Source organism: Lichenostomus cassidix, chromosome 15, assembly GCF_008360975.1.
Source record: "Lichenostomus cassidix isolate B80296 chromosome 15, HeHo_3.0, whole genome shotgun sequence".
Lineage (NCBI taxonomy): Eukaryota > Metazoa > Chordata > Aves > Passeriformes > Meliphagidae > Lichenostomus > Lichenostomus cassidix.
The window spans coordinates 3,894,176-3,916,937 of NC_139496.1; the positions used below are offsets into that span (position 1 = coordinate 3,894,176).

Sequence of the window (22,762 nt, forward strand, 5' to 3'; positions counted from 1 at the left end):
AAAATTCCCACCCCCAGCTCCCAGCCCCGGGATGATCTCTCCTCACCTGGCAATCTCACACTTGTTGACGTCAAGGCCCCTCTTTGGCATGAACCCCATGCCCCTCTGCGGCTCTTTGCTGCTGAAGGTGTTGAGGTAGTGAACATACGGGGACTCATCCGTGATCTCGAAGTAGCGGATGCTGCTGTCCCCCTGCAAGGAACCCCAGGACACCCTTCAGAGGCTGCAGGACCAGTGTTCCCAGGCTGGGAGTGGCCCCTTCCACGTCTCTTGTGGAAAAACCTCCTGCCACAGTCAGGCAGAAAGGCTATAAACCAGTTTATCCTTAATTCCAAGCAATTCCACCACACTATTGTCTCTGAAACTGCAAGGAGGAGTGGCAGATAGAACCCAAATATTCCTCATTAGCTGCTACAAAGATGGGATTTGTGAACATGCTTGTATGGATCTTCCTTTGTAATTCCTTCCTCCTGTTTGTAGGAACTCCATCACACGTGGGCACCTAATTCCTACTAATTGCTTTTAGAAAGGAGCACCTGATTCCAGATTTCTATTATTTAACCCCACAAAATTACAGTAAGTGCTGCCACATGCTCTCCAGCATCTCCAAGGACAAGGAGGACAACACCCAAAATGTACCTTCCTCCCACACTAATGTAAAATCACCCAGGTCAACACTGGCAAGGAATGTTTTGGCAATAAAACACTTGGGACTTGTTGCATTAGGAGCAGCTTTACCTAATCCACCTCAAAGAAACCTCCAGGTCCACTCCAGACCTTCCCAAGCTCTGCAGGGTGAGGATCAAACCCATTCCAGAGCAGCCTGATCTCTGCAGCCCCACATTTGCTGCAGCACTGATTTTTTTGGAGAACATTTCACAGGTGCCATTCCCTCTGGGTGATTCCAAAGCCTCTCCTTACCTTCCCACACAGGTAAATGATGTTGGTGTCTGGGTCGTAGAAGGGCAGCAGGACCCCATTGCTGGTGTCCATCTCGTGAAGGGCTATTGGCTCCTCCATGTTTTTCTGGAAATAAAAATACCAGGGATGTTAATAAAGACTGAGAAAGCTCCTGTTCATAGAGGGAGGGTCTAAATTGTTAACACTCTGTAGCCAGTGAGGTCCCAGTGGTGTCTGCACCACCAGGAAGGATCTGTGTGTTACAATAAACACTGGGAATGTTCACAAGCTGATTCATTCCCCAAGGGCATTTTAATCACTAAATTAAACAGAAACAGCAGCCAGGAAAATTCACCAAGTCAAGGGAAATATGTGACACAGTGAGTTAGACTGCCTTGTGTCAGTGGGATGGGATGTGTGATGGATGATGGGATGGAGCCTCCTTCCCTGGAGACACTGAGAAACCACCTGGACACAATCCAGGTGGTCCCTTCCACCCTGAACCATCCTGGGATTCTTGCTGTCCTATTCTGCACAATGTACAGAGAGAAGTGACCTTCCCACAGCCCCTCTGCTTCCTGTGCATCTTCCCAGGCACTTCCAACCTGCAGCTCCCAGCTCATTGCTGCTCCTGCTCAGTTCCTTCACAGAGAGACCACACAGCCAAAATCATGGAAGCAGGAGCAGGCAGCAGATGGAGAGGGAATGACCTCAGGTATGTAAATTATGAATTTGGGTGGAAATTTTTCCCTGTGAGGGAGGGAGGCTCTAGCACAGGGTGCCCAGAGAAGCTGTGACTGCCCCTAGATCCCTGGAAGTGTCCAGGGATTGGGGCAACCTGACAGGGCTTGGACCAACCTGGGATAATGCAAACTGTCCCTGACCATGGCAGGGTGTTGGAATGAGATTGGCTTTAATGCCTCATCCAACCCAAGCCATTCCACCATTCCATGGCTGCAGGGCTGGCATAAGGACTCCAGTTTGGGGTCTCACCGGGTTCCACAGGGCCAGCTGCCGCTCGCTCATGCGGCTGAAGCCGGTGGTGAAGATGTTGCCATCCGCCAGGAAAATGGCTCGCATGGGCCGAGCTCCCTCGTGGGTTTTCTCTTTCTCCTGGAAGAGAGGAGCAGGTCAGGATTAGCAATAAAGAAAAAAAACCCCTCAGAGTGGTGACTCCTCTCCAGACATGCTGCTCCTCCATGCAGGAAGAGATGCAAGGAGCAACATCCACCTCTCCTTCCCTGAAGGACCCAATCACTTGAACCACGGGAATTCCTGGCTCCTTCCAGCTTTGCCTCTTGCAAGGCTGAAGGAAAACCTCTTTGCAAGCTACAACTACAGCTCTGCTTTGCCTGCACAACTCTGGAACTGTAATTATACAAAAGGATTAGATGTGGAATTACACTCCTGCAGGTTTAAAACTGAGCCCTAAAATCCCAGTTCAAACACTAATCCCAATAAACCCAGACAAATCCTTCAACTCCTACTATTCCTCCTACAATTTTTGAAGAAAGCAACTGAATGTGGCGTGTAAACTGAGCAAGAAGGTTCTTTCTTCCCTATTTTCTTGCTCACTCCCTGCCAGAGTGAATCCAGTTGTTTCTTTAATGATTAAACAAACTTACAGCAACAATTTCTTGTTTCCTGGGGTCGATAACTCGGACTTTTTTGTCTTTGGAAGCTGTGCAGATGAGGCTGCCGTTGCGATTCCAGCTCACGTTGTAGATCATATCCACGTGCATGTCATCCAGGTTGATGAGGGCTTCTCCTGTTCCCACATTCCAGATGATGATGGCATTGTCACAGCCTAAAATTTAAAAAAAAAAGAAGTAACAGCTCGAGTCACAGCATTGGGGTACACAGGGGAAAGGTCAGAGGTGGGGAACAAGGGATAGATCTACTGCAGCTGGTTTTTTTGGGAACCAAAATCCAAACTGGGAGCTTGGGAGGGATTTTTATCAATGGAAAACACTCAGCTCATCCAACAATCCAGCTGAAAGGACTCACTTCTTTCTTTGGGATCCAACTCATGGAAACCTCAGACAGTGCCAATTGATAATGAATTATCCAATTGATTTCCATAATGATGTGGCTCATTTTCAGTGGTCAAAAGAATCTCATTCCATGGACTGTACCAGCCAAGGAAACAATTTTGAAAATGCTGACCATGAAAGCTTGTGGGAGGAACAGCCAGACTCTGGGATACTTTGCAGGGATCCAGGGAAAGGAGAAACACTTGGGTCAGTTCTAAAAGTATATTAGAACAGGGATGTGGGGAATGCAGATATAAATCGTTATCACAGATCAAATAAAGTCTGGAAAAACTTTCATACTCTGATTCCAGACAATTCCTCGGTGCTTATCCCTGTAAACTGAAGATAAAAAAGGCTGAGATAAGGAGGGGGCTGCGAGCCACGTGTTCCAGTGTTCCCAGCCTTGTGATTCACTGGGATCTAAGGGATCTGAGCAGCTGGGAGAGGGAAGATGGAAAAGGAGAAGCTGGAAGGAAAGCAGGAGGAGGTGGCTGTGCCCCCATGGCTGTGCTCTGTACCTGCGCTGAGCAGCACATTCCGTGCCGTCGGATGCCAAGCCACGATGCCCACTCTCTTGGAATGGCCTTCTAGCACTACCACGGGCTCTGTCAGGGACAGGGTGAGCCCATTCTCGGGAATCTGCCACACCTGGAAGGGAAGGGAAAGGAAAGCTGGTCAGCCAAGGCCAGCCCTGTGAAGAGCGCGTGGTTTGCCTGCTTCCCGCATCCCAGAGCTGTCACCTCTCCGTGTAAACAGGAAGGGAAATGGGGAGGGAATCGTTCCCAGTGCCAATAAACCCTTGGCTGATCCGTGTGGAACATCCTTCCTCCCTCGTGTGCCAGCACAAACCCACAGCTTCTGATGCTGCAGCCCTGTTATCTCTGTGTTTGTGGATCCACTCTGCTCCCGTCCTGCTGAGGAGTTGGAAAAAATCTCCCCTGCAGCTCTAATTCCATGGGAACAAGCTGCTGTCTTTCCAAACTATGCTTGTCCCTCAGAGCTGCCTACTTTTTAATTCTTTTTCTCTACCACTGCCCACTTTTTATTTCTTTAGGAACACCAGCAATTCGTTTTCCCATTAGATTCAGGCTCCTTCCAGATCCCATTTAATCAGGGAAGAGCAGTTTGGTCCTGGAAGAAGCCAGAGGACTGCCTGTTCACTTCTTGCCTGGTTACACAACCCTTCTGTTGCAAACTTCCTCAGGGAAAATCCACCAGGAGGTGGCACAGCCCCCCAAGGATGCCAAAGCACTGGAATTCCAGCACGAGGGAGGTGGCTTTTCCAGCTGGCAGCCACCAGGGATGGGACAGACAAACCCATCACCCCAAAGCTCCAGGGCAGGATCAGCCCCACCAAAACTATTCCTGCAATTCAGCACTGGACAATCATCTTGGAATTGAATTTGACCTACATAGAGTGTATTAAAAAATTACATGGAATTACAGGGAGCCCCTCGGGGAGCAGTTGGAGCTGCTGTAGGTAGATGGCAGCATTAGAGCACGTTTCCTTTGCTTCCCATTGTTTGCTTTTCCTGGAGTTGGAGAACAGGGCTTGCCAGACCCTGCCCACGATGCCCAACAAGCTGTGGGATGCCAGGGAGTGGATTTAGGAAGCCAGGAAGAGGGAGATGTGTGATGGACACATGGATTTCTGTGCTAATCCCAATTTTTCCCTTCACACAGGGATCAGTGGTGCAGGAAAACCCAGTGAGATGCAGAGATTCTCAGTGAATACCAGTTCACCTCTAAATAACCCAAAAATTGATTTAGCTTTTTGTGGACACAGCTCAGAGTGCCATCCTTCCCAGCACCCTCAGCATCCCAGGAGGAATGACCACGATGGGAACACTTCCCCAGGAGAGGATTCCTCTGCAAGGGATGAAAATGGTCATGGCTAAAAGAGCTCCAGGAGCCTTTGGACAAAGCACTCAGGCACAGGGTGGGATGGCTGGGGTGTCTGTGCAGGGCCAGGAGCTGGATGATGATCCCTGTGGGTTCCTCCCAACTCAGGATATTCCATGATTCTGTGGAAATCCCTCTCTCCCTTCCTGCTTGATGGAACAGCACTGGTGACAGCTGAGGTTTTTACCAATCTGATTTTAAAATGGGACTGCAAACGGGAGGGAAGGAAGACAAAATCCCAGTGAAAAAGGGTTTTTTAAAAACCTCTGGAGGACAGAGGGAATTTTCTGCCAGGGAAAAGCCCCAGTAGTTGGGAGCAGCTGCAGAGCAGTGTAATCCTGGGGAGATTACAGACTATTGACCCAATAATCCTGCCTGCTATTCCCAAAAATAATAAAGAAATGAATGTGAAAGGTCAGGGCACGGTCCCAACTAGCCCAGCCCCTCGTTCCTGCACAGGGTGGGAGTTTGGCCTCAGCCTGGGATCAAATCAGGTTCACAGGGAAATTACAGAATTTTGGATGCAGGACTTACCCTGCCGAGGGTGAGGAATCAGGATGACTCCAAGGAAACCTTTAAAAGCTGCAGGATTGACTGGGAATTAGGAACTGTTTGTCAGCTCCCCCTCCAGTGCGTATTTGGGTGTTTTTTGGGGGTTTTGATGTTCTCATGATTTGTTTGTGCTGGAGGAAGTGGAGCTGAGGGAGAGGTTTGGGGCTGCAGGAAGGGCAGGAGGGGAAGGTTTTGCACAAACAGCACGTGAGAAAGAAAACAAAGCAAACTTTCCTTTCATCCCCTTTAAAGAGAAGCAAGAACTGTCTCCTCTGTCTCTGCCCAAGCTGAAAAGAAGATTAATTCCATGCCTAGAAAGAAAGTTAGCTCCTTTGTCATATATGCTCATTTTTATCACTTTAAGTAAGGAAACAAATGAGTTTGAGCCCTGGATTTATCCACATCCCTGCTCCCACCTGCAGGAAGAGGCTCTTGGGGCATCATTTTTGTAGGGTCAGACCTTCTGCTGGTTCTCCCTGTCCTGGTTGGTGGCCCAGGTCACTGCAGGGGCTCTCTTTGATTTTTAAAGGAATTTGCTCTATCACATGAGCTCTGCTTTCCACACAAATCCCTTAAAACCCACCTTCTGATGAAGGAAATTTTCCGTATCTGAGAAAGGCCCTCGATACCATCTTCAAACCTTTACCCACTAAAACATTTTCCAGTCGAATGGAAAGTCTGCAGTACATCAGAGCCATTCAGCACAACATCAAGCAGGAATATTTAAGTAATTCCTTATTTGTTGGCACAAGGAAACAATTCTTCCAAGGAAAGAGGCCACAGAAGGCATCTGCAAGGGCTCTAAAGGAAGCCTTTGGAGAGCAGTGTCAGGTCTCCTCCTCTTTCCCTGTCCCCTCTCCAATGCCATATCTGCTATTCCCAACACCAAAGCTGTCCAAGGTTTATGTGTAGGTGTTCTACAAATAGGTAATTTCTTTAGAGGAGAAGGTTTCTAGCTGTGGGGAATCTCCACCTGGTGACAGTGGTTTGCACCTCAAATCCATGTTGTCTCCCACAATACCATCCCAAATCCACGTTCTCTCCCTGAATCCAGTCTCAAATCTACGTTCTCTTCCTGAATCCAATCTCAAATCCACATTCTCTCCCCCAAAACCATCCCAAATCCACACTCTCTCCCTCAAAACCACCCCAAATCCACATTCACTCCCTCAAAACCATCCCAAATCCACATTCTCTCTCTCAAAACAATCCCAAATCCACATTCTCTCCCTCAAAACCATCCCAAATCCACATTCTCTCCCTCAAAACCATCCCAAATCCACATTCTCTCCCTCAATGCCACCCCAAATCCACTCTCTCTCCTTCAATATACATCTGGCTGACGTAGCTGAGATCTCTTGTGGCAGAGGGTGAGATCCTAAATCCCTGAGTGCCAGGGCACAGATGGCCTTTAAGAACACGGTCTTTTCTCCAGCAGCTGGAATTGCCACAGAATCCCACACAATTTCCTCCTCCATGTCACTTTTCCTCATCTCCCCCCACAGAGTTCAGAGCCCATGAAGAGCCACGTGTCCTGTAAAGCTCTCTGGGTTTATTCTGTTCAGGCTGCTCAGGAAGCAGGACCCAAACTCTTTATTAAGGAAAACAGGGCACTGAACTATCCATGCCAGGCCACAAAAGCAATTAAAAGTCAGAAAAGCTCATTAGCTCATTCCCAAAAATCCAAGCCAGGGGTGTTCTTTACACACCAGTGCAGTTCCCAACTGGCCCAAATGACTTGGGATCCATCATTTCCCATCCCAAACCTCCAGCTAACACAGCCCCAGCACCTTCCAAACCCTGGGCTGCACATCCCTGATCCTAGAAGTGCAGCAAGGACTCACCTATTCCACCTTCCACTCCAGACAGGTCACACCAAACACAACCAGGAGGGTGCAAACCCACAGGCAGCTCCATCCTGGGGCCTTTCCACATGAATGCTGCCTCCAGGGATGGAGGGAAAGCTCATCCCCACTTTGGGATGTGTGGAGAACCCCAAGGGTTCAGTGGGAGGTGCAGATTCCTGCAGTTTGTGTCAACATCAGGGACACTCGGACAAGCAGCTGGACAACTTGTAACTGAACACTGTTGGTTTTGCTCCACGATTCAGTCCCTCTGGAGCCTCCCAACATATTTCTCATTGCACTTGGATTAGAGACTTATTTTGCCTCCAAGGAGGCAGCTCTGGGCCTTCACTGATGCTCATGTTTCAGAAACATTCCCAATGCACAGCCCTTCCTGCATCCTGGCTGGAGAAACATTCCTGCATCCTTCCAAAGCTCAGCTCCAGCCCAGTAGTGAGCGTGGCAAACACAGAAGTTGTTGTTTTGTTTAATATTAAATATAGCCCATTCTGTTAACATGCTTCAGCTTCCAAGACTGAGAGATCACAGGCAAGAGCTGTCCCAGGAAAAGCCTCTTGGGATGAATCCCCTCCCAAACATTTTAACGACGAACAGAAGCAAAGGAATTTATCTGACATGATCTATAATAAGATTTCAATATAACATTCAGCCTACAGCATTTCTAAATATGGCCAAAGATCCCTGGAGTTATTTGGCATTATTTCATCTTCCAAGGATTTTCTTTCACTTATTCTGCTGTGTTTGCATACACGGGATTCCACATCCGTCACGGAGCGAGCTCAGCTCTTGTTCCATGGGCTCTCACTGAGGTAAAAGGTCTCAATCCAAGGTTGGCAGGTGCAGAATTTGGGATTATTTGTATTTTTTTATTTAAAAATATGTTTTTATTTGTTAAAAATAGCCCTTCTGACACCTGCTCACAACCTGTAGATACAGGGAGAATTTCGAGCTTGAGAAGGGTGAGAATTTCACCCTTAAATCAAGGGTTGAAGGAATCTTGGAATCTGCTGGACTCATTCCCTTCCAATTCCTACCTCTTCCCAGCACACAGCACTGCATTCACTGGGATATCTGAGGTAAGGAACCACCTGTCTTGTGCTCTACAAATCAGAACACCTCACCACAGGCTGCCACTCTTCCTTCTTATTCCCCTTCCCAAACATCAGACAAACACCCAGAAGAAGGAAAAATAGAAAACATTCTCTGTGAGGGTGGTGAGGTCCTGGAATGGATTTCCCAGAGAAGCTGTGGTTTCCCCATCCCTGGAAGTGTCCAAGGCTAGGTTGGACAGGGATTCCAACACCCTGGGGATAGTGGAAGGTGTCCCTTCCCATGGCTGGGGTGAAATGGGCTGAGCTTTATGTCCCATCCAACCCGAACCCTTCCATGACAACTCTGCCCTCACTTCAGAACAGGAGGTGCCTTCAGGAACATCAGAGTGTCCTTGGAGCAGAAGTTTCAGCAGGGAGCAGAGCCACAAGGAATACTCACCATGACAGTGCAGTCCTCGGAGCCGCTGGCGATGACCTGGTCATTGTGGGGACACCAGTCGATGTCCAGCACTGGTCCCGTGTGGCCACACACTGTGGGGTAGGACTTGTCAATCCTGCCTGTCTGGAGGGAAGAACAAGAAAGAGAGCTGTGACATCCTGCAGGAAGGTGCTTCCCAACCCTCCGTTTGCTCCTTCACATCCGGAATTCCGCGACATTTGAACTCGGGGATGAGCAGAGGAAACAAAGCGGCAACTCTTCAGAATCAAGGAGCTGGAAACTCCTCATGGAGCAAGGAAAGGGGTCAGAGATCCAGCACAGGAAGATGGGATCCCCTGGGAAGCAGGGGGGCTTTCCTGCCCACATATCATCACCTGCTGTGACACCACCCCTCTGTCCATCCCAAATTTTTGGGAAGAGCAAAGCTCTGGTTTCAGCAGTGCTTCCCAAAAGTGACAGCTGAAGACAGCCAGGCTAAAAAAGTCATTGAAGGGCATTGCTAGTCATTGAATTTACCAGGTCTGCCTGTTTTTTAACACAGAAGGATTTTGCTTAGATGGGAAGTTTTTAGGATGTGGTAATGCAGAGGAAAATGTTGTTTTTAGGAATAAATGTTGCCAACTGGATATGACAGCCACACCTGATCCACCCGTGCCTCTCCATGGATGGAGGATCAGCATGTGCCAATGTCAAGCTCCCTACAGGGATAACATTTCCAAAAACACAAAAAGCAAATGAAGCATTTAAACCTGAACTGGGACAAATCCAGTGATTCCAACAAAACTGATGCCAACACTCCCCCTGGGTCTATGTTTTGCTGAGAAGCCCCTGAAGATCCTGGAGCACCTGATCCCCCCAACAGCTGATTCCACAAACAAGGAAGAAGGGAAAGGAAAATCACTCCCATCATCCTTCTCTCTCCTGGCCAAGCCTTGCACACAAGGGAAGCAATATTAAAAAAACTGAAGATGCACAGCAGTAGCAGCAGGGTGAGCAGGAGACTCCTCCACTTCCAGAGCCACCATCCTGGTCCTGCTGCATGGGGTTTTGTTTCCAGGGAATGACCTTTTCACGATGAGTGATGGGAGAAGACTCACAGCAGGGAGAGGTCTGGGATGGGGTCGCCTTCTTTTGTGTTTAAACATGGTTGGAATTTCACTTCTGCCGCTGGATGGTAACATTCCTCCAACCTTGGAGGTGACATTCCTTAATCTATTCCTCCCACCCTGCTGCATGTGGGAGGCTGGACCTATTCAAGGCTGATAACCAGAATAATGCTGGACATTGGCTTTTGAGGACAACTGACCTGGAGCCCTCCACTAACAGCAAAACAAGATATTGATCCCAAAAGATCCCACTATTTCCTAAATGGCCAAATTTAGGCTTCAAAAGGGAAAGAAAAAAAAAAAAAAAGTCGCAGTGATTCAACTGCTTTCGGAATTATTAAAAGGGGAAGGGTTGTGGATGAAAAGCCATAAACCTGCCATTCAAAAATTAAAGCCTGTGTAATCCCTCTTGGATGCCATAATGTGAAATAGGATTTAAAAAATTAATACACCCAACTGCCGTGTAGAATTCATCCATTTTAATTTACCCAATTAAAGGGAGAACCATGCAGAGCACACGAACTGCAGAAGGCACATGACAGGCCACAGACAAATACAGGCCTGAACCAAAAAGGAAAAATAGGACTGATAATGCAAAATGTCAGGGACTGCCTGTTCTGGCTCCCTGGTAGGAAGCAGTGGGATCCTCCAGGAGGAGCCCCTGGTAATTATTTCCAGGCTGCACGAGCACTTGTCGGTTTAATTTTGGGGTTTTACAGTAATTTATTACTGTGGGGAGGGAAAAAAACCAAATTCAATTTGAGCAAATTAAACCCCAAACTTCACCTTTCAGTTCTGATCACGATGAACCTGCACAGGCTGAGCCAGGAGCCTGTGACAGCAGTGACACCCAGGAGCTGCTTCCCATCACCTGGGACAGAGCTCAGCTCTCAAACCAGGATCCTGCACTTCCATGAGCAGCAGTGCTTCCAGAATCATGGAATGGGTTGGGTGGGAAAAGACCTCCAAGATCATCCAGTCCCACCACCCTGTCATGGGCAGGGACACCTTCCACTATCCCAGGCTGCTCCAAGCCCTGCATTCTTCCAGGGATGGGGCAGCAACAGCTTCCTCAAAGCATCTCCATGGCTTTCTCTGGCCTCTCTCCAGCTCAATCTCAGGGAGATGAAGAGACCAGGGGCATCAACATCTTTACTTGGGCACAAGAGGAGAAACTCTGCTGCTCATCAGGGTCCAGGAATAATCCCAGAATCACCCAGGTTGGGGAAAAAAACCCCAAGATCATCCAACCTGTGACCAACCCCCACCTTGTCACCCAGCCCAGAGCCCTGAGTGCCACCTCCAGCCCTTTCCTGGCCACCTCTGAGGATGTACAAAAATCAGTACCAAAGCATCAAAACGTGACTAAATAAGGATATAAAGGTGCTGCTGGAGGCCCTAGTGGAGTGAGCACAAGCCCCAGCCCTTTGAGAGAAGCTCCTGCCTTGTGGTCAGAGGCACCAAACGGTCTGTGCAGAGGAAACCGCGGTGTCTTCCTGAGCGTGTTCTGAGAGCTTCCGAAGGCGCCACATCCGCCCCTCGTCACCAACACCTTCACCAGAGACCCTCCCAAGGCTCTGTGGGGACAGCACAGGACAGGCACCCCCAGCACCACCCCAAAGTTGACCCCCTCGGGGTGAGGGATGAGCAGGTTTGAACTCAGGGGTGTTGTTTTAGCACCTCTCGATGTCACTTTAGCAAATTCCATCCAGATTTCTCTTCTCCCTGGAGCAGGGAACCCAAATTGCTGTGCTCAGAAGAGCTTGAAAAATACAACATTTGGGGGGTTTGCCAAAAGGGAAAGACCAGGAAAAGCTGCAGCAGGGTTATAAAAACCCACCAGGCTGCAAAAATCACCAAATTCCACGGTTTTAAACCCAATTCCTTTCCAATGGCACCGCAACGTCACGAGGTTGGCAACTTGGCTGCCAGCTGGGTGTGTTTCTGTGCTGCTCTAATGCTCCCATGTTTGGGGATTTATTTATTTATTTGTAAAATGTAATCTTTTAATTAGAGGAGGATTTAAAATAAATCTCGAGCGCTGATACACAGCTTAAAATTAACTTCGAGAAATTCAACCTTTCTCATAATCCATTGTGACTGTGGTTCAACACATCCCTGATAACTTTTGAAATTTGGAGTTGTATTTTTATAAAATGTCGGTCAAAAAGGTGAATTTGAGGATTATTAATAAATTAGTGTTGACTAAACACACACTGAATATTCAGGTGTTTCAGCAAGGGGTGAATTTGCCTTACTAAATTAATTTTAAGTGTTTTCATCTATTTCAGAGCAGAAAAAAAACCTGTTAAATCATCAGAAATATTAAATCCGGATCAAAAAAAACCCTAACAGATGAGAAGGAAAAAAAAAGATTAAATCCAAAAGGGACAGATACGCAACACAAGGAAACTGTTCCTAAAAGTGGGAGTTTTATGAATTAATTTGACTGTCTTGTGATCGTTTCTCTGCCAGAAAAGGGCATTTGGTGGCAGGAAACAGCTCATGGATTATGGTAAAAATATCAGGGAGAACAGCTGCTTCCCCAGCCCATAGCTGTGCTCCTTGAAATCTCCATTTAAATTAGGGAAGTGGCATCGAGTTGCACAAGCCAAAGCAGCACCCCCCTCACTCTGCACAAGTTTGAGGAAGGAAATCAGGTCACAACTGCGAAGTTTGAAACCTCAACCGACTGTACCTTTTCTCTGCTAGAAAAAAAACTCTTTTTTTTTTCTTTAAACTGTGGATTTGCTTTTAAAAACTCCTAAGTTTCACTCAGGGAAGCTGAACTTCTGGGCAGTGAACCTCCACCTCTGGCTGCAGCAGCTGGTCCTGGAGGAGGCACTTGGGAGAAAACTGGGATGAAATGGGAGCTCCTGCCCATGCCCAACAGCCATCAGTCACCCCACAGCCCAGTCAAGGCATCCAGAACTAATCTGGAAGATTAGGAAGTGTTATTCCCAAAAAATCCACTGCAAAGTCAGGCAGTAAGAGACCACTGTGCTCTCCAAGAATCCCTCAGCAGTGCTCCTGCTGGACTTGATGAGCTTGGAGGTCTTTTGATTCCATGATTCTGTGATTCCCTCCCAGGCTGCCACAGAAAGGACACATGCTGGCTTTAAAAAGGAAAAAAACCCAACACAAACAGTCCTCACACCCAACCCAACCTGCAAAATCCCATCACTCAGAGCTGGGAATGCAGCACAGCTCCAGCATTCCCATGGATGTCTGTCTCAGTTCTACAGGAAAGCTCTAAACATACTCCAGAATTAAATATCAAGAGGAGAAACTTGCTGTCCTGAAATGACATCATAATTAAAAAGGACAGAGCTGCTCTTTTGTTCCCTCTCTAAAATACGATTTCCAAAGCAGTTCATTCCCCTGCTCCTTTCCAAGTCCAGGAAAACCAATGGCTATCCCAGAAGCTGAGGGTTCTGGATAAAGTCCAGACAGAGCAGAGCTCCTGGGCAATGAGACAGGGATCCACAGGATCATCCTCACTCATCCCCAAGAGCTGGGAACAGGTGATCCAGGGCTCCACCAAGTACAACTTCCATTTCCATTATTGCAAAGGGCCTTAAAATTGCAGAGGTATTTGTACCTCTGACTGTAAAATGGGATGGAATTTGCTGCTTTTCTTCCTGGACGAATGAGATCCATTAGCTCCTCTGCCTGCCTTCTCTTCCTTACTACATTAGAACCTGATGATCCATTGGAATCAAGCTGACAGTGATAAATATAAACTTCTTTTTATAGAGAAAAATCCAAGGTGAAGTAAAAGGACAAAATCCATCACACTGCTCCTTAAACGGCTGGAAAGGCTCAATAAACCCATCACAGCAAAACCTCCTGATTTTATTTTACATACAGCTTAGAAAAGGAGGATTTTTCTCTCCCTCAAATCCTTCCTGGAGGAATGAGAATCGGGAAGAGCTGCTTAACGACTCTCATATGCCATGGGTGAACAGCAAGGCCTGTCACTTGCAGAACAACATATTCCCTGCAGAAGATCATCCCCGAGGTGTGCACGCCCCCACCCACATGCTAATTGCCTCTCAGGGCACCATCTGATCCCAGATCCTGCAGGAATGCTGCTGGTGCGAAGGGAGTGCAGGAAGGAATCAGGAAAATGGAAAATCTAATAAAAGCTGTATCCAAAGGGGACTGAATAAACCTCTGGTAAAGGCCTTACGTAACACCACTCGTGGCTGAACGGATCTTTCTGCATGAACTCAGACAAAAAGGAACGTTTGCAGCAGGTTTTTCTGGGAAGATAAAAACTGCAGAGTTTTTGAGGAGAGAAGAAATTTGTCTCCACTTCTGCTGGAGCAGGCCCAGGACCAGAACCACCACCTGAATCCAGGTGTTTCCATGCCATCCTCCTCAACACATCAGGAAACCCAGAGAATTTTTATGTGGTCCCTTCCCTGTGTACCCAGAGCTTTCCCTGGGATAAGGCTCAGACAAAACCAACTCCACAACCACAGCCCAGAACAAGCAGGGAAGTTTCCAGTTCTTCCCTGGTGTGCACAGTTAATGCTGATTACCCTGCCTCTTATCACCTACACAGCACTGACCGAGAGAAATTACAGCTTTTCCAAACTATGTGCCTCATTCCAACAGAGGCCAACCCTCCAGACCAAGCAACCTGTGGGAATTGGACTGTCTGATGCTCAGCGGCTCCTGCCGGAGCATGGGAATGCCGAGCTCCTGGCAAAGCCCCTGCACATGTGCGTGCAAGAAAACAGGAAGTTCAGACACAAAGCATTTCCACAGCCAGCAAAGCCGGCTCGGCTGCACCGGGAGCCGCGGGGATGGACAGGGGACACAACCTCTGGTTGTACCTCTCATACGCTAACCTGGGGCGGGGGCTGGAGAGACCCTCAGCAGCACGTGGGGGGACGGGGCGCGGCGGAGACCGGGGTGCGCAGGAGTTAATTAGCGCACACAGGGGTTAATTGGCGCGCACAGGGGTTGTTCCCGCGCACGGGTTAAGTTCCCGCGCACGGGTTAAACTCCCGCGCCCGTTCCCGCGCGCACGGGTTAATTCCCGCGCTAAGTCCCGCGCGCACGGGTTAATTCCCGCGCACTTGCCGCGCCGCGCCCCCGCCCCCGCCAATCAGCGCGGCGGCCGCGAGCGCTGCCATGACCATATAAGGTAAAAAGCCGCGGCCGCCGCAGTGCCGCTGCGGAGGGCGCGGGTGCGCGCGCGCGGAGGGGCGGGGCTAGCGCGGAGGGGGGCGGGGCTTCCCCATTCCCTATGGTTGTTCCCCCACCCGGCCCAGCACATGGATGTGGGATGGAGGGGTCCCGGGGGGATCATCCCGCCCCAAAAACACCCCCGGACCTCCCGCCCGGCGCCGCGAGGGAGGAGGGAGCAGCCTGCCCGGCAGCGATAAACCCCGGCTGTGACAAAACGCTGCAGTATCACTGAGAATTGGCGAGAAAAAGCACGTTGAAATGAGTAAAATGCCCCCTTTTCTGTGCTCACCCCGCACCAAGGGTCAGCCACATCCCGAGTAATTCCCAGTGAGCTGCAAAGCGCTGGGTTTGAGCAGCCACGATGTTATGGGACATTTTCCCTGCAGAAATGCAGCAAGTGTATTTTTATGGCTCAATTTTAACAGCCCAAAACCATGGTTGAAAATTACCCTTATTTTTTTTTTCCCCCTGAATATAACAACAAGGATTTTTCTGCGGGGAGCTTCATAAGTATCGGTGCTAAACGGGCTCCAGGAGAAATCCGAATGTTATTTAGGGTGTTGAAGGAACTGAAGGAACAATTTCATCAGCCCAGGCTATAAAAATAAATGCAGAACACAGGAACTGGTTAGAGCAGAGCCAGCAAAGCACTGCATTGCAAAAGAACGTGTCAGGCTGGGGTGAGGGACACAGCTCCTCCAGCTTCCCATGGAACCTCCTCAGATGTGGGTATTAAATGGCTGTGGAAGGCAAGAATGGAGCTGAGGGCACCAAGGCAGTGATAAATAGAGGGAGGGTGGGAGGAAGAACAGAATGGATGTGAAAATAACGCCAGAGATAAGGCGGCACTTAAAAATGGAAAAGGCCAGGGCACTCAGAATTAGCAGGAATTTCTGCCAGGGACTGAGAAAACACAGAATCATGGGATCATTAATGTTGGAAAAGTCCTTTGAGACCATTGAGTCCAACTGTTCCCCCAGTGCTGCCAAGGCCACCATGTCCCCAAGTGCCACATCCACACAGCTTTCAAATCCCTCCAGGGATGGGGACTCCATCACTGCCCTGAACAGCCTGTTCCTGTGCCTGACAACCCTTCCCATGAAGAAAATTTCCAAAATATCCAATCTAAACCTCCCCTGGCACAACTGGAAGCCTTTTCCTCTGGTTCTGTCCCTTGTTCTCTGGGGGCAGAGCCTGACCCCCACCTGGCAGCACCCTCCTGGCAGGGAGTTGTGGGGAGCCAGAAGGTCTCCCCTGAGCCTCCTTTTCTCCAGGCTGAGCCCCACCAGCTCCTTTATCAGATTTGTGCTCCAAACATTAGGATATAAAAGAAGGGGGATGCACATCCTCTGCCATCAGCATTTCAACAAGGAATTCCTAATCCAAGGCTGTGCCACCATGCATGGTCCAGGCAGGAGGAGGACACGTGGCTCATCAGAGCAGCAAACGGAGCTATTTTGGGGAGGTTGGGTTTGGCTTTGCTTAACGTGAAGGAGAAGCTGCTGTCTGTGCTCTGCCCTCACCGGGTGGGAAGTTGTGCTCAATCCTGGGCACTAATTCTATATTCCACAGGGCAGATCTGGAAGTGGAGTTGGGAAAGCAGCACAGGGCTGATGACAGACTGAGGACAACTTAACCACATGCTTAAGAGAGGAGCTTGAGCGTCACAGAGAAAAGAATGTTGCAAAAAAAAGACTTTTGATCACAAGAATTTGCTGGTTAAGCATCAGAAAGGGATGAGAAGAGTCTCCTCCAGAAGATGGATGTGACTTTTCCATGCAGGACCAGGGGCAGCAGGAATGCCCTTCTTGGAACCCTCATTCCTTTGCATCCCTCCCATGTGGGGCTGCAAAGAGCAGTTGGGCTCAGGTGCATTCCTGAATTAAATCTGCAAGGAGCAGTTGGATTCAGATGGTTCCTGAGTGAAGTGACAAAAAAAAAACCCAAAAACCAGCTGAATCCCTGACAGTAGAAAAACCTGACTTGATCATAAAGAGGCTTCTAAAATATAATTCTACACGGAAAGTTCTGCCAGAACTGCCTCAGATTACTCAGACAAAGATCTTGTTTGTTGTGTTTAACGTACAGGAAGCATCAGCCTGATTACAGACATTTAACACATTCACACGCGGCACCACCGAGCAGCGTTTGTCACCGCAGCCGACACTTCCCAGCCTTCATCATCCCCAACAAAACGCTGGGATGACAGCAGATAACTCAAGAAATACTCCAGCAGCGCTTACCTTGTGCAGAGGCAGCACCAGGAAGGCTCCCCCACCGCTGGCATCTACGATGATGGCCACGAAGCGGGGGTTGACGGCGCAGAAGGAGCTGTCCCAGGTGACGCGCGACACGCGGATGTCGTCGTAGCACTGGTCGTTCTTCACCGCCTGCCCGAAGACGTGCCGGAATTTGCTCTGTCGTACCACCCGCCTCATCGTGTCTGCAGAGGGATGCAAAAGGGGGTCAGTGCCAGGGGAAGGGTTTCCTGCTTGTCCAAGGGGCTCCTGGAGAAGGATCAGTGCTGGATTTTTTCATCAGTTCCGTCACTGTGCTGCCAGCGATGCGGAAACATGGGTTTGCTCGCTGTTTGGAGAATCGTGGGATGGTTTGGGTTGGAAGGGACAGAATCCCAGAATGGTTTGGGTTGGAAAGGACAGAATCCCGGGATGGTTTGGGTTGGAAGGGACAGAATCCCAGAATGGTTTGGGTTGGAAGGGACAGAATCCCAGAATGGTTTGGGTTGGAAGGGACAGAATCCCAGATTCTCTCTGGGATGGGATCTGGAGATCATCCAGTCCAACCTCCTGCCAAGGTAGGGTCACCCAGAGCAGGTGACACAGGGACATGTCCAGGTGGGTTTGGAATGTCCAAACATCCACGCCTTTCCTGGGCAGTTCCAGAGCTCAGCAACCCTCCATGGAAAGAGGTTCCTCCTCATGGTGAGGTGGAATTCCACGTGGTTTAGTTTATGGCCATTGCTCCTCATCCTGTTGTTGGGTACTGCTGGGAAGAGTCTGGCACCATCCTCTTGGCACCAAGGACCGTAAAGCTCATCCCATTCCACCCCCTGTCATTGACACTTTCCACTATCCCAGGTTGTTCCAAGCCCCATCCAACCTGGCCTTGAACGCTTCCAGGAATCCTCCACCTTGAGATCTGCCAAATTCTCATCCAGCTTTGCCTTTTCCTTCTTTTATTAACTAAAATTTTAGGTTATTTTGCATCCAGCCCTACCCAACTGCATTTCCAGGGGGCTTTTACAGAATTTGCCAGTTAAGCATTAATTTCCCCACTGTAAATGTGTTCCCTGACTGCAGTAAAGGAAGTTCCTAATCCTAAAAGCAGTTTTTAGACAAGTCTCCACATATTTTCAGGGATAAATCTAGTCTTGGATTGAACTTGTTTACTTTCAAGTCTGACAGGGTCCAGAAGATGTAAATAAAAATGCAAGCTCTCAAAATCCGGTGTTCCTGTGAAGTGGTTCCACATGTTCCCTAGCTTCCAGTTCTTTCTTCTAACTCCAAAATCTCCCTAAAAAAAAAAAGAGTTTCCTAGGCAGAAAGGAGTAATGGAAACAAGTTAATGACTCCAATTAACTTGGTGTGTCTGTAGCATTTCTTGAGAAAAATTATTTTCAAGAATGCTGGAGTTAGAATAGAGGGAAAGGGAATCAGTGTGGAAAATTCCAGCACCTGGGAGAAGAACAGGCACAACACCAGCTTTGGATCATGGATGCAACCTACAGAGCCCTTGCATTTTGGAAGGGCTTTTCCCATCATATCAGACTTTCTCCATCGGAGAAAAGGCAGCAGAAGACAAGCCTCCATACAGCATCTTGCTTTTACATATGGGAAAAATATTTCTGTCCCAGTCTCTGGGGAAAGCAAAAAAAAAACCAAAAACGGGGAGAAAATAAAAATAAGCAGAGTCCACCTCCTATCTCGCCTCCCAGAAGGTCCCCAAGCACATGGAGAGGCTGGGAAAAACTGCTCAGTTCCTGGAGCTCCTCGCTCCAGCGTGATGCTCCGGAGTGAGAGACTGGGAATGTGGCTGCATCCCGACTCCCTGCTCCCAGGCTGTCTGCTGCAAAACGTGATGAAAGCTCGGAGGGCTGTCTGTGACTGCAAAAGCGTTGCAGGGAAGCGCCGAGCGTTGATGGCTGTTTTGTAGTCTGGGAGGTGAAATAAAAAATTAACGGCGACAAAAAGCGGGATAACTGCAGGGAAGCGCTCATCAGAGCCGGGAAATGCCGCGGAATGCGTTTGAAGAGGAGAAGAATGTTCCAATTAATGGAACAGACAGCTCTGCAGTGGAACTCGCTCCGGTTCCGCAGAGATAAGGGAGAAGAAGCAGAGGATTGGTTTGCCACCAGAGCACATTTGGGAACTGGCACTGGCCACTTCCATGGTGGCTCAGGGATTTACCAGTGCCACTGGTGCTGCCCAGTCCACACTGATTTGGGGTCAGTTTTGTGATGGGGACACTTGTCCCTGTCCCTCACCTTCACACTGAGCCACCACTGACCTGAGCCCCACACACTGGTGACACAGAGCTGAGAGCTCCACAGTCATTCCCAGCCACACAGAGCAGGTGGGGGTTCCCCACAGCACCTTTTTCATACTGATATTTTAAAGATAATTAAGAACGCTTAAGAAAAAAAGAGGTTTTAAATGCAAAATCCTGTGAAGAACTGGGGTGTTTAAATGTCCATGGAGAAAAGCTCTATGGGAATTGTTAATGATTTCTGTCCTTTTGAAGCTGAACTTAGGCTCCCTCCCTACTCCAATCAGTTACTGGAATTGCGTAATGCACTTTGTGCCAACTGTTTCCCTCAGAGCACAAATCAAAGGCCCTGCTCCCTGCTGGACACACCCCGGAACACCGGAGTGGATGGGAAGTCATAAACCAGGAGCTGCTTTCCACCTCCAGCCGGCAGGTGAGAGCACAAAGTGAAATCATGGAATGGTTTGGGTTAGAACCTTAAAACTTATCTCATTTCACCCTCTGCCATGGGAAGGGACACCTTCCACTAGTCCTATCCAACCTGGCCTTGGATGCTTCCAGCACAACCCCAGCCTTACCAAATTATGCCTAAAGAAAAGGTGAATTTCAACTGCGAGATGCCTAAGTGACAAGAAACACTGAAGTCTCAAGGTTCAGTTAAGACTCATGATAAAAAACGCAGTTCCACGCCCACTTACTGATTTGTGTCGACTCATTCTGAGCCCTGACAGGCACTTCCATCCCAAGGGCTCCTCCCAGAGCCAGGAGGGCTTGGCTGAACCTCTGCATCCACAGCTCCAATCCGGCCAGGTCCGGCAGTGAGCTCTGTGCAAGAGCAGCATCACTCCCATCATCCTTTCCTCCTTTTTTTCCACCATTCCTGGAGATCCCAGGCCACCCCTAGGACATTGGGAATCTTCTCCCAACATGCCCAAGACACCACCAGAACTCACACTCAGCTCAGCCCTTTCCCACCTGGGAACACTCCTTGCAGCAAACCCTACTCACCATTCTCCTGCACGACTCATCCAGGAGCAGGGAAAAAGCTCCTGCTTTGTGGATTTCCAGGAGTGTTCACCCCCTGGCAACATTCCCACCCCGCTGTGAATCCAGATTAAAATCAGGCTGTTGGGAAGAAGGTAAAGCGAAGGTTTGAACTTGTCGTGCTGAGCAAACACAGCAAATTGCTTGGAATCAGCATCCCACAGAGCAAGAGGTCTGGGAATGTGGCTGTTCCAACGCTGGGAATTCAGGTGGGATAGTTAAAAAGGATTATTTGGATCACTTGGATAATTGTATCTTTTCTTTACTTGATCAATACCAGAACAGCAGGAAAAAGTGTTCATTTCAAATATCAGGTCCTGGGGATCTGTCACCCCTTCCACCTTCACAGGAGAGAAACTCCCTTTATCCCACCGTGAAATCCTACTGCTTTATTTCCCTCATTTTTACCCTCTGATGCAAAGGGTGATCATTTGGTTTTCTATAAATGACTTTTTAAAAAATGCAAAGAGTTCAGAAGCATCCAAAAATACCCTTATTTGTTCCAAAGGGATCTGTTGGAACACACCTTCCCTGCCCTCTTCCCCACCTACAGCTCATCATCCTTAGCAGGAACTCTCTGATGAACACATGGTGAGCAGCCCCCAAGTGCTCATTTCCATAGCAAAGGGAGTGATTCTTGGCGTTGGATCAGAGCCATTTTGATCTGGCTGCTCTCCAAGGAGAAGGAGGGGGGAATGTGCTGGCTGTGGTTGGAAGGAGCAGCGACTGCAGCTCTTTCAGCTCACCAGGGAGAGCAGGTGAAAAACCCAACGGGGAGCGAGAGCCTGAGCACCCCAAAAGAGTCCTGTCCCTGCCACAGGCTGTCCTGAAAGGGAAGAGTGTTTAGTCTCCTCTTTGCTTTTAAATCCTACAGTGCAAAGGATCCCCTCCTCCTCCTCCACCTCCTCTTCTTCCTCCATCTCCAAGAAAATCCACAGCTCTGTTTGACTGCCACAGGTTCTCTCAGCAGTCACAGGCAGGAGCTCCCAGCTTAGCCAGTTCATGGAAAGGTTTGGTTTGGAAGGAACCTGAAAGGTCATCCAGTTCCTGCTCCCAACCTGGCCTTGGACACTTCCAGGGATGGGGCAGCCACAGCTTCTCTGGGCACCCTGTGCCAGGGCCTCCCCACCCTCACAGCCAGGAATTTCTTTCCAATATCCCATCTAAATCTACCCTCTTTTGTCTTAAAGCCATTCCCTCTTGTCCTGTCACTCCATCCCTTGTCCCAAGTCCCTCTCCAGCTCTCCTGGAACCCCTTTAGGCACTGGAATGAGCTCTAAGGTCTCCCTGGATCCTTCTCTTTTCCAGGTGAACATCCCAAGCTCTCCCAGCCTGGCTGCAGAGCAGAGGGGCTCCAGCCCTCTGAGCACCTCCGTGGCCTCCTCTGGACCTGCTCTAACAGGTCCATGTCTTTTCTGTGCCACTTTTGGGATTATCAGGTGAGACACCAACACCTGAGATGATTCACCCTAAGGAAAGGCTGATTCAGCCTCTGTCACACTTGCAAAAGGATGACCTGGGTGGTTCAGGGAGCCTTGGGAAGTGACTTTGGAAATCCCCAGGTGGGAAAGGAAGTGTATCCAGGGCTAACGGGGCTGTGCTGGGGATTTTCTCTTAGGAAGTGGACTTGGAACAAGAACTTTAAAAAAATAAGCTAATTAGATCATTGTCTATGCGGTTAAACCTTGGCTGAGGAACCATCTTCCATCCACTTGCTAGACAGAAAATATTTTTGGGGGGTAAAGCGCAAATTTAGAGGATTTAAAACCTCCTGACTGGGAGCTGAAAGGCCTTTAAATTTTGCCAGAGTTACAACCCTCAGCAAAATTAAAACAGAAGCATTGGACACCCTGCAAAGGCCTCCACAATAGAAGTGCTGACAGATCTACGGCTGCTGAGCTCCTGGATCCCGCTCGGCCACACACGGCATCTTGGTGGGGACAGAGCCTTCAAATCTCTCATTTACTCCCTCCCTGAGTGACTTCCAGCTGAATTTTACCAAAACTTTGGGTTCATGTCGCAGGCTGTGCCCTGTGAACAGCCCCAGCCCTTGTGGCAGCTTTTAAAAGGACCTTGGAAAGGCTGGATGCCGCCAGCCGCGCTCGCACAGGGATACTTTTCATTCCACTCCTTTCTGATCTCCCATCACGATGTGTCACAA

At 49.0% G+C, this 22,762-nt stretch overlaps 1 protein-coding gene across 3 annotated transcripts in view; it reads right to left on the reverse strand.

Moving 5' to 3' along the window:
• CORO1C (coronin 1C) overlaps window positions 1–22,762 on the reverse strand; it is a 46,975-nt gene that overhangs the window by 4,094 nt on the left and 20,119 nt on the right. For all 3 annotated transcript variants that reach the window (XM_085075616.1, XM_085075618.1, XM_085075617.1), the window contains exons 2-8: window positions 17,295–17,494; window positions 8,744–8,866; window positions 3,452–3,581; window positions 2,526–2,707; window positions 1,894–2,013; window positions 922–1,026; window positions 47–192 (exon numbers count right to left, since the gene is read on the reverse strand). In XM_085075616.1, coding sequence (XP_084931742.1) covers window positions 47–192; window positions 922–1,026; window positions 1,894–2,013; window positions 2,526–2,707; window positions 3,452–3,581; window positions 8,744–8,866; window positions 17,295–17,494 — 1,006 coding nt within the window. The remainder of the gene's footprint in view (window positions 1–46; window positions 193–921; window positions 1,027–1,893; window positions 2,014–2,525; window positions 2,708–3,451; window positions 3,582–8,743; window positions 8,867–17,294; window positions 17,495–22,762) is intronic.